Source organism: Bombus vosnesenskii, unplaced genomic scaffold, assembly GCF_011952255.1.
Source record: "Bombus vosnesenskii isolate JDL3184/JDL3185 unplaced genomic scaffold, Bvos_JDL3184-5_v1.1 scf7180000013402, whole genome shotgun sequence".
In the NCBI taxonomy this organism is placed as follows: domain Eukaryota; kingdom Metazoa; phylum Arthropoda; class Insecta; order Hymenoptera; family Apidae; genus Bombus; species Bombus vosnesenskii.
The window spans coordinates 464,545-479,082 of NW_022883025.1; the positions used below are offsets into that span (position 1 = coordinate 464,545).

General features: G+C 37.2%; 1 protein-coding gene across 3 annotated transcripts; it reads left to right on the forward strand.

Annotated features, from left to right (window-relative positions):
- Window positions 1-260: 260 nt before the first annotated feature.
- LOC117237781 (ejaculatory bulb-specific protein 3-like) lies at window positions 261-5,124 on the forward strand. 3 transcript variants are annotated; one of them, XM_033502109.1, is made up of 4 exons: window positions 263-860; window positions 1,423-1,606; window positions 1,717-1,954; window positions 4,657-5,123. In XM_033502109.1, exons 3-4 carry the CDS (start codon window positions 1,759-1,761, stop codon window positions 4,851-4,853), a joined length of 393 nt encoding a protein of 130 aa, XP_033358000.1. In that variant the 5' UTR covers window positions 263-860; window positions 1,423-1,606; window positions 1,717-1,758; the 3' UTR covers window positions 4,854-5,123. The 3 variants fall into 3 exon arrangements, with proteins under 3 accessions (XP_033358001.1, XP_033358000.1, XP_033358002.1); XM_033502110.1 differs by lacking the exons at window positions 1,717-1,954; window positions 4,657-5,123 and having other exon boundaries at window positions 261-662; window positions 1,423-1,605; XM_033502111.1 differs by lacking the exons at window positions 263-860; window positions 1,423-1,606 and having other exon boundaries at window positions 1,722-1,954; window positions 4,657-5,124.
- Window positions 5,125-14,538: the final 9,414 nt, after the last annotated feature.

Below are 14,538 nucleotides of genomic sequence, written 5' to 3' on the forward strand. Positions count from 1 at the left end.
CAACTAAAGACATTAATTAATGAGCTTAATTATTGAATTATATTATATGGATGGTGGTACTGTAATTATAACCATTCTTTATTTGTGTACTAGGATACTAATTATTGAATATGAATGCATTAATCCCTTATTTATGTTTTTTGGTAGCCACTTAAAAGAGCATCAGCTGTTACAACTTGTATTTGTGATTTGTGATTAAACCAGTAGAATTTAAAACAAGGAAACTTAGATTTATGCCAAATCGATTGATTTTATTCCAATGTTTAACATACGTTCAGAGATTACGTATTCTTTTGAGGAAAATGCATATGATAGGATCAATATTACGCCTCGAGGTACCAACGATACTAGTCAAGATTGTAAGTAGTAGTGGCTAGAAACATTTTTCGGGAAACTATGATATCATCAGAGATGGTAAAGCCATCTCTACGTATAAATCTCACGTACCAAACTCGACAAGAAGTCTCAGATTTCATGAGGAAGAAACGAGAACTTAAAACGTGCATTTACTATGTTGGATTTATGAGGACTGTGATGCTCGAACGGAATACAAAACATTCAAGAGCACAAAGTAGGATCATTCCTAGTTTTATAATACAATGGTATTATCCGAGGAATCTCGCATCTCCATTAAATTTCCACGAAGCCAACGATGTATCAAGGTAACGTTAACATAAGTATAATGAGTTGCAGACGCGCAGCGATTTACGTCTGTTTCACATAATTCAAGGAAAGATTGCGACGAATCTACTTGAATACGACATGAGGTCTCGCAAATTGGTTAAATTCCGTTCACATACACGAAGAGGCAAGATGCTGTATGTTGTTATAAAGAGAATTTAACGATGATTGCTATAATTGTTAGTATTGTACAAAAAACAAAGTACATAATACGTATACTGTTCTTATTAGTTAAAATGTTGTATCCGTGATTTCGTAATTGAAGAAAACTCGAGTTCTACTCATCTTCTTTGTAGCATTTTAACTTATGCAAGAAGGATAATTTTATTATTCCATCGTTTTACTGTTTTACTGCTTCATCAGTTTGTTATTTCGTTACTCTGCCATTTTATTACTTTATTATTTGAAGAGCGCTCGAGGGAAACGCGACAAACTAGGGTTAAAGTTCCTGGAAAAGCAATAGCTTGTTAGATTCAGAAATATAAGTTTCCTGAGTGCAGGTGACACAATTTTTTAATGTTCAATAGGGTGTAAAAATACGTATTTAATTTTGCAAGCAAATAAGAGGGCAATTTTAATAACATGGAATTGATTATGGAATTTTACAATTTTCCTATTTTACTATTTTCTCATCTTATAACTCTACTGTTTTATAATTTTATTGTTTCTCTATGTTACCACTCTATGATTCTACTATTCTGCCATTTCTTCGTTTTACTGTACTATTTTCAAAATTTGTAGGGAACTCTGGTATTTCAACATTTTCATATGGACGCCGTACAAGAGGAACAATAGAGGTACCGGTCACCTGTTGCAAACTAAAATCGAATTTCATCCACGTTAATAAGAATTGCTCGGTTCGTCGAACATCGCGGCGCGCAAGAAAATGATCCTTCCGTGCGCATTTTTCCTAAGGAATTACGCGGTAGGTACAATTTCCTTTAGGTATGATAAGTAATTGGCCGCGATTTCGTGCTACTAACGAGCCATGCACGAGACATATAAGATCTCCACGCTAACGAGCTGGACGTTCAGTAATCGAAAAAGCCAGCAACGGTGAATCTCCGCTCAACGAAGATGAAGACTGTCCTGATTGCTGTCGTGGCTGCTATCTGCTTCCTGCTCGGTGAAGTACATTCCGAAGACAAATATACGACGAAGTACGACGACGTCGACATCAACCTCGTACTGAACAACGAGAGACTTCTGAAAGGATACGTGAACTGTTTACTCGATCGTGGTACTTGCACCCCGGACGCGGCTGAACTTAAAAGTGAGATTTTTCCTATGTAAAAATTTCCGTTTTATATATATATCGAGAATGATTGTTGTTTTGCGTGATAAGTCGATTATAGTGTGTTGTTCTATTTAGATAATTTATTATTTATGTATGTATAGGGGTGGTTCGTATTTATTTAAACAATGAAATACATTTTATTGTATTATTTTTATTTCATGTTCTACTACATTTTGTTTGTGGCATTTCGATGCTATAAAACTGTTGAATAGTGAAGAATTATAAATAAAATGTGTAGTGAGCGTAAAAACTTTGGAGTAGAAACAGGCAATGACTAATCTTCTTCATGGAATAGGACAAGAAATGTCTCCATTCTTTCTATTTTCACCGCTTGTAAACATTATTATAATAATGTAAGAATACTTTATTTAGTCAGACTGTACGTCTATCACAAGGAGGTTGTTTGGCTTAGCGTAGTGATTTACTTGTTACATGTACACGCATCCTAATCCTAGGAATAGTTGTTCTATCTTTACAGCCTATTATTATTAGATGTACATGTAGTTTAATCCCTCTATCTTAGTTTTAATATAATTTATATGTGCATAATTTAACTATGGTACCAATATGCTACAGTACAATGTATTTTCCTACTTACTATTTAATTACATTTGTGTTATTGCTCAGTGATTCTTCCTGAACTAACTTCGCTATTATGAAGTTTTTAGAATTTAACTTATCTTCCTTTTCATAGCTTTCTGGTTACACTATGTCAATTTTCAACTTTTTCATTCAACTTTCCAAATCATCAAATTTTCATTTAACTTTTTTCCTTGTTGTATGTCTGTGCTGATTACGCTTAGCTTCATGGCTACTTGAACGTTTTTCTAGATACTGATAAGATGATTGGATATTATTTATTTAGATAACAATACAAGCAGACATTATGTATTTCGTTCCAGTATTAATATTCAGTCTGGAGGAAGAAATTAGGAAAATATAAAACAATCACATCTTTCTCTAATAATCTTCTCTCTCATCCCAATTAGAGTTTCAGTGCCATAGAATATGCCATTAATTCACCATTACTTTAAATTACAAAAGGACACTTATAAGAAAAAATACACATCAAATGAAAGCAATAATTTTTGTTAATTCAGTAATGAATCAAAATGATCTGACTGGCCTTCCCATGCAATATTAGAGTCCATGCTATGAACAATACAGTTAAACTCAATGGACCTTGGTCCCTCGGTAGTGCACTAACATATTAAAACGCGATTATCTAAATATAATAAAGTCGTTACTTAGTGCCATTCCATGTTTCTTCCCCTTACCCTCCACATGTTTAACACAATCATCCAATGACTCCAATTAAAGACTACTTATCATGTGTCATAGCCTGGCGTAACCACCGAACATCCAACGAGTGAAAACAAAGAAACACAAACAACGCGTACAAGAGGTTACGGCTGAGCGCCAGGAGGAAGAAGAAAAACTATGGCGGTGTCGTTTAGAGCATCATCGCAAAGGTCGTTACAAGGCACCTTCGCTCAGAGAAATGTCGGACGAGTCAATTACGATATGTCCGTGCGCTCGTATGCATATTCCAGTGATGTTCAGAACGTTGTCGTTTCACGGTCGACCGCAATTTTATGAGCGTCGTTACTATTCCTGAGGTACAAGGCCGCGCATTAAATCGGTTACGCGTCCTTTGCCATCTAGGAAAAAGGACCCATGCGTGTTACAATTACTCGTGTATAGAATTTATTTCTGCTCGCATCATTACAGCTGAAATTCTTGATTGTAAGGAAGTTTGTTATCTCTACTTTTTGTCTTCTTTTTAGGAAGCTGTATGTTAGCCTTTTGTGCCAGGAACACTTTTACGACAAGATCCGATCTCGTTAGAGTGAATTTTCTTGAAATCAGGATTTTCGTTTGGAAGAGAAAGAAATTGCAAGTATTTCTAAACTCAAAACTCATTTTGTCTTTTGTCATCTTTCTATTGGCAAGAACAATACGACAGGAATGATCTTCATATTACTATGAAATTTTGTCGTCGTAACAGAAATACGTTCAAGGTACACCATGTCTAACCCATTAGAAGATAATCTTAGTGATGTAACGAATAACTAGAGAGCAATTGATTGATTATATAAGCATCGTCCAATCAAGTATGCGTTAGTTATATAATATTAACGATGAAGTCCATAATGGAACTATATCAAATAATTTGGGATTTGAACATTCAATCACACTATCGCTCTAATTTGTATTATATTATGTACTTATATTGTATACTGTACTATTGTATACATACTCATCAGACACAGAGTATGTGTGGCTGTTATAATGTAGAATTAAGCTATGACTGTTTCATCTCGTTTTACGCATGACGAGTATACTGCTGATAACAAAAAATATTGCCATTTTCATATCTTCATGGCGAGTATACTTGTGAAAACAGCTAACTGGTTAAACACCTATACTCGTCTCGATGCAGTGTAAGAAGTACAACTTTCTTTTTGTTGTAACGTTCGAACCTCTTTCAAGGTCTTCTCTTTTAAAAACACGCCCAAAAAGATCAGCTGAATCGCTGTATTAAAGCTCCTTTTCTATGGTCTTTACCGAAATCGCTAATGAAATATCACGTTAACGCAAAACGTTGGCCCTTAAATTGGCGTTGAGTTGAATTAGCGTGTAAAAATAAATTCAATGATTTATAATTGAAATTGCAGAAAACTTGCCCGACGCATTGGCCCACGGATGCTCAGCATGCAGCGAGAAGCAGAAAGAAATAGCGGACAAGCTTTCCCAATATCTGATCGACAATAGAGAGGAAGAATGGAGTCTTCTGGAGGCTAAGTACGACCCGTCAGGAGCTTACAGACAACGTTACCTTCAGAACCAATTCAAAGAAAAAGCTGTGGACTAAATTAGCCTCGTAATTCAATGGCATCGATTATCTTCGCTTCATTCTTGTTCATGTTAAATCTACTTGGTATACACGTAATGATGCACTGCAATGATTTGCTAGAAATGCTTACAGAACATCCACTGATCGGTATGGATTATATGATAAAAACATCTTAAAACAATGAATTACGTATTTTACAAATCTGCACATTCCTTCGAAGAGAAATCATCAAGGGCCTTTCTATAATTGTAATTACAACCAATTAAAGTTATCTGAAAAATACATCAAAGTGTTGATTTTCTAGTCTAATAGAAAGACGTATACGAAACTTGAAAATTGTTTCCTTTCGATTTTCTTGTTTGAAAAATATTTTAGCCTTTAAATTATTTGTTACAGGCTCCGTTTAAAACTTGAAAATATTTCCAATCTTTCAATGGAAACATACCTTCGCCTAGATTTACTGTAGAGAACTACATATTTAAAGTTTGAAAGTTATTCATCTCAGTTTGAAAAATACTTTTTAAAGTATAAGTTTAATACTTGAAAATTGTCCACCTTAAATGCTTCAAGTGAGAAGATAGTTTCAGAATCTGTAAAAAAATCTGCTTCAGACCTTGAAACATATTCGACTGAAATTTGTTGATCATCATAAGAAAATTAAGATACCTGACGTCCTAAATGTTTAATTTCCAGAACAGAAGATTGTTCGACTGAAATTCCTTCAATATCAAAAGAAATTAAATTCGTGTCTAATTCTCTGTCACAAAAACTGTATTACAAATAATTTCAACCACAAAATTACCAAAAAACTATTTGTGCACGAGTCAACATTTAGGATTCATCTAATCTGCATGCTATTAGCGAAAATGATCTCTTGCGTCTCGCTCGAACACAATAATTAATTCGAGACTAATTAAACGGTGATTAATGAGCCTGCGACTAATCTATCAACTTCGAATAGAGACAGGCCTGAATTCGCTTTCAGCTAAAAGTGGAATCAGATTTAATAACTGGAGCGCCGAGGAAGAATCCTCGATTATCCTTCGAAGTCGATTACTCATCGTGATCCTTGACACGGAACGTCTTTTTGCATGAAACAATCGACCATTAAGAGTCAGTCGCGACCTATGGCGTTAAACGTCATGCAAGAAATTGCAGTTGCGTTATATCGTTCGACGAATTATTTGCTGTGATATAGACGTTGGTTGGTTTGGACATTTAAGCCGTCGATTATAATCAGATAGAAACGACGTGACCGAACTGCAATTTGCGACCAATTGCACGCCTGTCATGATAACAAAAACAGTTAATTGAATTGCATCTCTTGTATCTCTTGTATCATGGCTTTATCAGCCATTGCAACACGAATGCAAGAAAATTATTTTCTTGGTGATGGTATCGCTTTAGGAATCGTGCAGTTTCTTTGGGAAGATTTATTTCTTAGTCTTTAAAAGCTTAATTGTTATACAAGGATTTTTATTTGAAGAAAAATCGTGAAAAATGTATTACGAATTACAAATTTTTCGGGCTTGCTTTCGTCCTTCATCCTCGAGTTCTGTTCGATTTCTGTGCAACAGGAAAATGTTAACACGTTCGGGTAAAACGAGATCAAGGCGAGAATAAAAAATAAGAGGAATATTAAAAGCAAGCATATTTTATATCGAAGAAATTCCTTTACTGTGTAATTTTGCACACTTCTCTTCTAATTTTGTATACTTCTATGTATTTCACATAATACAAAATAATATTCATAAGTTATGGGGAAAATAATGATCTCCTCCCCTCGTTAAATATTTACGTATTTGTATATTCTACATAGGCCAACACAATATTCATAAATTATTGGAAGAACGATCTCTACATTCTCCATTACACTCTCCATTACAACAGTCACATATTATACAAAAAAGTCTCTATTTTCCCCATTACACATTTACATACTTCTATAATTCAAATAAGGATATAAGAAAAGAGATTATTTTTATTTTCCCCACTGCGTATTTGCATATTTCTATATTCCGTACAATCCAAAGCACATGCCAAATTACAAATAAAATTATCTTATCGAAAACGTTCTTTCCTCCGTAGACCTCCAATATCAAGACACGTAAGTCGAAGCAACTTCCTTGCGCTACTGTTTACCCTGTGTCTCTCTCTCTTTCTCTCTCTCTCTCTCTGTCCCGCAAGTGAGAGAAAAGGAAAAATGAGAACGCTGCATAATCTTGTGCTACATTTTGTGGTTTAAAGTTACCAAAAATATCCCGTATCCGGACACTCCAGCAGGCTGTAAAGTGTAAGACCCCGTCTCCACGTGGGTGGTCGGATCTCCCTAGGACTCACAATCCTTTGCTGCTTTCCTAGAAATTCGAGATTTCCAAAGGGAGCAAAGAAAAAAGAAAAAGTTGGGAAGCTGAAGGGAAGAGAAAAAAAAATTAGTGGAGCGGGGCGGGGGAAGGAGGGGGAGAAGACAAAAAGGAACGAGTGTATAACAGGCGCGTGACTAGAAACAAAGAACTTAAAGAGAAAAAGGAAAGAAGAAGAAGAAGTAGAAGAGAAGAAGAAGAAGAAAAAGGGTGTCGTGTACACACTGGAAATTGCGTTCACGATACAGTCAATGGTGGATCGCGTGTAGGTTAAAGTTAATGGCCCCGCGGTGGCTGTCCAATGGACAGGAGAACGCGTTTTCAGTGAAAGCGCCGACTTTTATGAACTCTTCGGGACACTTTATTGCCGGCTTTGGCTTTTTTAGATGCACGATACCTGAATTCCACATAGATAGACCCGTCACCGTGAAACGTCTTTGAGGTAATAAAAAGGATTATGGGCTGGCCGAATGCCGGGAACCGCCGTGAAACTATTAAGCCGGCATAAATCATGTTTCGTGAACGCGTCTAATCCATAAGCCTAAAAAGATAAAGTCTCGTCGAGCAACTGCCCCGAAGAAGATACGTCGATTCCGTTAGCGATCGAACCCGATGATGAATCAAACGTTTCGCTCGTAGCTTTTTAAAGGATGAGAGTGGCGTTGTTTGGGATAAAGATCGACAGGTTAGGATACGACAACTAACCTTAAAAGACGCGGTCAAACAATGCACGTAAAAATGTACATTCGTCGTTATTTCTTTCGTTCATCTAACTTTATGTAGACTCTCGCATTAACAGAAATTGAGAAATTGATTGATCAGATTAATTTTCATGAAGTTAGATGAACGAAAGAAATAACGATGAACGTGGAATTTTTCATTAAATTTTCAAACGAAAAATATTTTTGGCCTGTAAGATACGACAATAGCGGATGACTTGACTTGCGTAATTTCACCTATTCGAATTAAGCATTCCTTCTAGTAAAATAATCATGGAATTGGTATTAAAATTTCGCTGTCGTATAACGAATATTAATAGGATGAAATTTAATTTTCGTAACGAGGAGAGTCGAAAAACAAGTCGTACGAGAAGACCGCGTTGGTCATTAATAGAACCTAGCTGGTTGAAAAGAGGAGTCTGAAAAAGGACAAGCAGTTTCGGTCTGAAAGGTCGCAAAAAAATTTTTCGCACTAGAATTCCAAGAAAACGGTCATATATCAAAGGTGGAACTAAAACAATAATTACGTTGCTGCTGTAATATTTTAACAAAAATTTGAAACACAGTAGAATCTAGGCGAACGTTTCATCGATACGTTTCGTGGAAATAATAATTTTCAATGATGGAAGAGTACATCTTTGATCTTTTATTACTTGACCATTTCTTACATTCTTTATTATTACGAGAAAGATATTTCATATTGCGGAATATCGAATTGGAGTTAATATTACAGTGGAAAACAGCACAGCTATATGCACTTAGTGACAAAAGTTAGGGAGCATAATGAATGGAAAATTACTGTATGTTTATCATCTTCCAAGATACATTAGCTGGTATATTGTATTAAAAATACAATAAAGACATAACAGTCCATATATGGACATACAATAAGTTCCAACGTTAAATATTTAAAACGAATACGAAATTGTGAAATTTGGCGATCCTGGTCCTCTAACTAATAATGGAAACTATAGACAGATTCGTGTATGATAAATATAAACATACAATCTATTTTTCGAATTTTAGTAATTTTAGTAATTAATTTGTTCATGCCGTGAGGTGAAATAGGTTAAGGGTCACCGCTGTTCTTTTTTTTATTATTTAATTTGTACTTTACATTCGGATTTGTACATATGGACATTCGGTAAATTTTTCTAGCTTCACCGCTATGTTACCAACTTATTGCTCATCTCGTTTTGCGTCGGCATGTTCCATATTTCCAATTCCATTTTACGATATTAAAGAGCATCGAACGGCGGCCATGCGTTCCGATGTAAATCGTACTCGACGCTGTCACCGCATTCGATAGGTAGACGGCCGACGAACAAGCATCGTTACTCCGTTAAAGTAGCTTCTGGCTATCATTATCTCTCCTCGAGAGTCAATCTGACGCAGCAATATAGGAAGCTGGCCTTTGAGAAAGCGCACACGTGTTGGGTTGAAGACAGGTAGCCAACTTCGAATGTTCCCACACGTGGTTTTAGTCACGTCCATAATTAATGCGTGACACGGTACAACTGAATACACAAAATCGTTCGTTTTATCTGAAGAACCGAGGAATCGTAAAGTACGTTTCTTCGACAGCCATTTATGTCCCCTTGTGTCCGTGTAGTCTGTGTAGCTGTGTCGCGCAACAGCTCCACTCTGTTAATTTAACCGTGGAGCGATATGGATTTTCTAACGTTTCCATCGAACAGATACGAGTTTATTCGACGTTGCTTATCAGATAAGATAGAAGAGTGGAATTTTCAAACGGCACGCTTATCCCAATTTATCAGCGAGGTAATCGTTCATTGATTTAATTCGTAGTAGCATTCGGTGGTTGTATCGAGAAGCTGATTTCCTCGAATAGGTTAGGATATCTAGGATATCTAAATAGAATATCTAAATTTTGTAAATATATTTTACAAGTATAGGACAATTGAATCTACTGCAATTGATTACTTCTGGCAAAAAAAAAAAAGAAAAAAGATGAAAATGTGACTTAACATATTATTACAGACACCAATAGATTTCGCATAAAAGTTAACTCTACTTGTAAACAATTCGAAGAAAAGATTGGCTATTGTGGACCAACGATCAACAAAAATCTTTCTTCTCTACTGTCTACGAAGACATTTGGCATATTATTATTCTGGGGATTTGTGAATAATCATCTCCATTCAGATGCCATTGCGGACTGACAATGCGCATATATATATTCGTACACATGCGTAGTGACAATCAAGTTTTTTTTATGCCACACTGCTGGAATTTTACAGAATGTCCAGCTGGACAAATTGTAAAGTACAAATTAAATAATAAAAAAAAACTACTGGAACTTTAGTGTCGAATTTTCATTTAATTTCGAATTTCTTCGTTCCTAATACACCATGAAGAGTCCTAAGCTTGCAGTTATTCCATCTTCCGTATGTAGCTTTCTAGTGCTGTTTTATATCTACTGCTTTTATATATTTTTAATTTATTGTCCGTACAAGAGGAAGGTTAAATGTTTTTTTTTATTTTAATTTCTGCTTTACAGTTTGTCCAGCAGGGCATTTGGTAAATTTGTCTAACTAGGTTAAATGTGTGGCTGATTAGCCAGTACATTTTAATGTCTAGATGTTCCACCAGAGTAAGAACAAAATGTAATTTTTATATTTCTCTGCTGCGATCTCTTTGTATCTTCAAATTTATAAGAAGAATATAATTATTGTAACAGCATCTTAAATCTTATCGGTGATTTTCCAGTCTAACTGGCAACAACTTGTTTAAACGTTTCAGTATATTTAACGAGAGTTGTTTATTATTGAAACGAAGGTACTCGCGATTATGCGAATTCAAAGGTATCGAATAAACCTCGCCACGGGTCGTTCGTATATTATGCATTATGTACGTATCCCAACAACGATCAGCAACGTGACAAACGTCGTGAAAGCAGGCGAAGCGAGGAAATCCGACGAGGACCGGTGGAATTCAACAAAACGGGTCGGTAACACGCGAACCCCATAAAGCAGTATGAGGCATGACTTTACGACCCTTGCAATCTCACTTTCTTTCCCTGTTTCGCGCGTGAACATGGGCAACAAGCGACACCGCGATCGACATTATTAGGTTAGAAACTAAGTAGTGCCAACCCAATAAGAAAATCGAGCTCAATGCGACACCGGTGCAATTCGTCAGCTTTGTACGAAGTGTTATAGGGAATTAATGTTATAGTTTTTGCCAACTTCAGTAATTTTCAGCAATAAAACTACACGCAGAGATACGCTTTCAAAGAAGCAAACTGCTCGCCACACAAAACTTCGTCCATTTAATCGTCCCAAAAAAAGAAAAGAAAAGACATCGCTACAAAGTGGAATTTTGTAGATAAGATTTCAGTCTTTTCTCGATCAGCTCTCCGCTCGGAAAAAACTGACTCGAGATCATTAGACTGCACAATCTACGCTACACGAAGGCTTAATTTACGCGTTCTCGTTCACCAAACGATCCCTTCTCCCGGTAATTGTTATCGTTGTTCCATTAAATTACGATAATTGGCGTAGATACGGTGATCCTGGCGAGGGTTCGCGCGCGTTACGCGTTCACTTTCGCGGACTGTCACGTGGCTAAGCTATATACGCGTTTCTCGCGCTGCAACCGGCCGGCTATCGTGGTTATTAAGGAAACAGACGAAGGAACGAAACGAAGGAAGAGGCGCGTTGGGTGGTCCCGCCCCGCTGTTTATGGGGCACTGCATCTGCTGGCCCCGTATAACCCTCTACCGTCGACCTGTGTGGTCCCACCTTACGTCCGACTTTACATTCGATTCACTACTTGCTAATGGTAGTTGCATTAGCATTAGGTGACCGGCTGCGTCTTGGTATTATAACCAGCACCGCGTTCACCGGCCTCGGTTCTTGCGTGATTTTTCAACCGCGATATTGGCCCTCGTTCCTTTTCGCTATGAATCTGTTCGTTAGCCAGTAGGCTGCTTTTTCGATGAGTATACTCGTCACGAAAAAACGCCAGTACTTACCAACTCGTCATGTTACAGTTTGCTATTTAAATAACAATTTAAGTGAAAAGTAAAATACATTCGTAAGTTTTAAGACGTCAGGAATATTTGAAGGCCAAGACGAAATGAAAGGGACAAATAAGAGAAATTGTATGTAACGTGAACAATGCGATACATTTTAGGTACACGATTTTCAAACAGGTTTTTTTTATTTTTTATTTGTATTTTACAGTTTGCCCAGCTGAACATTTGGTACATTTTTCTTAATTGATAATTAACATGTGGATGGCTACTCCCAGCAGGATACCATCTTCGAGTTTTATTTCTTTAGTAAGGTTAGTTTTTTTTTTATTTAGTTGTTTACATTCACAATTTGTCCGATTTGGAGGTTAGTGGAGTGTTTTTTCAAACAGGTCGCAACAGGTGGTTAACTCTTCGATTCTTGCAGATTCCACGATTTTCCACTCGTTCTACGGGCTGCTCACAGGATACAGGAAAATGTTTGGAAGAAAAGTGAAATGGTTTAGAATATGCAAATGTATGTTGCTTTCATCAAAAAGGGAAAAGTTTAAGAAAGCTTGTTCAATGATGTTTCTACTTTCACATTTAACGACGTTAAATGATAAATCCATTCAACAATGATCAGGTAAAAATTAAATGATAATTTAATTACAGTGTATCATATAGACAACGCTGTAAGTATCACCAAAAACGTCAAGTTTTCTGATAGATTTTCGAAATTTTATTTGTTGATGCGTCAGAAAATGTTCTACTTTTTGCATTGATATATTGCAATTATGAACGAACAAGAAGTAGAAAATACAGAAAACCGAATGTGCCATTGGTTCAAATTTGCAGACACTGCAAGCAACAATCCTGTTTGTCCCCACGCGACATGTACAAAAACAAAAGATACACTTTTTCCCATATGTTCTTTTTATCTTTATTACAAAAATATAGTTTATAACGTGGCGAGTAAGAATTGTTATTAAATTGGTGATATTCAGCGTGCGTGTGTTGCAACATGTGTATCGCATATGGCACTTGCATTCTCTTACATTTACCAAATGTCCAGCTGGACAAATTGTAAAGTACAAATTAAATAATAATAAAAAAACATTCTGTTATACAGTAAAATTAGTAATTATTTACAAATGCAAAATTTCTCTTAAATTCTGTACCACGGTGTGTCCCTATAAAAAAAAATAAGATTTTTCAATTTTTCCATTTACAGTGTCGTTTACAAGGAATCTTCAGTTTACAAACTACGTATTGGCTTGGCAACTAAGTGATTGCGGATTTTGTCATTGGATGGTATTGACATGCTTCTTTGCAAATAACACGACGGCATATAATTTCCAACGGTACCGAGAAACTTGGTCGTGCAGCAACGACCTTAGTTTCACTTTTACCGCACCATTGCCTCTCTCACTCTCGTAGCTTAAACGATGTGCAGCCTACACGGTGCACAGTCATCCGAAATTCTCGTGGGCAAAAACCCGAATGAAGAAAAAGTGAGAGAAAAAAGGCATTTTTCCAGCAGACCAATTCCAATATCGCGTACGATATGGTTTGTCGAGACTGAACGATGCACGTGGTCGTTCGTGGTCGTCGCCGCCTGCAGGGTGAAAAATACTTGTGCGGCCGAGCGTGCCACGTAAGTAAGTACTCGATCGGTCTGGCCCGAGAAGGCATCGATCTCGCCATTGATCGATCGATCCGGAGGTCTCGGATAAGATGCTGTCGTCGTCCTGGTCTCGACCTGCTCGTCGTCCAACAGAGGGTGGACCACACGCGTTGTGTCGCCTCTCTGACCTTCTCTCCGTCTCTCCTTCGCTGCCTCTGCTCTTGGCTCGCTCCGTTCTCTTCTTTCTCTCCTTTCTCTAGCTCTCCTTTCTCTAGCTCCCCTCTGATTCACCGCTCCACTCTCACTTCGATTCTCCTCTCTCCTATCGTTGCTCTCTTTCCTGCCTTTCGCTCGCTACCATCATCCATCGTGAGTCCTTTTTCTTCTGGTTCAACGATCGTGCACGCGCGCGTCTTGCTCGAAAGGTGGAAGGTGAAAAAAGCGCAGGCTGAAATAGAGGAAGGACGAATAAAACGCTGCATATTACGTGCAAGCGACCTGAATTTACAAAATCTTTTTTTCTTTGCAGTTTCGTTCGAGACTCGGGAAGAAGAGTTGCGAGGAGCGGCCTCTGTTACTTTATTCGCACTCTGATTGCGATTTTTCCCGAATTTCGTTTACACGTCGTCTGGTGAAGTAGACTTTGGAAGTTGTAAGAAGAATCGAGTCGTTTGGTCGAATTTTCGAGCGGTTATTCTATTTTAAAGGGTGCTGGAACACTTTGGTGAGTCGCTGTAGGGTAACCTAACCTAACATGGAACAGCTGATCTGAGAAACATCGTAAATAGAGCAACATGCTTTCCTTGCGGCGAGAATAACGCGACGTTAACACGCGACAAAATTAATAGACGCTCGTACGTTGATTGTTAACTATGGAAAAGTTGAAGGGTCCTAGAGTAACAGAAAATGTGAAATGCTGCGAATTTAAGAAACGCTACACTTAGGTTATGTAACACCTGCTATGCAACACCTAGGAAATTTGTAAAGAAATCTCAGGAAACTTTGCTTCTTCTATGAA

Bases quoted from the DNA above. Each gene is read 5' to 3' on its own strand.
- LOC117237781 (XM_033502109.1), top strand. From the start codon at position 1,759: ATGAAGACTGTCCTGATTGCTGTCGTGGCTGCTATCTGCTTCCTGCTC. The intron at 1,955-4,656 runs GTGAGATTTTTC...TTGAAATTGCAG, and splicing joins GGACGCGGCTGAACTTAAAA to AAAACTTGCCCGACGCATTG.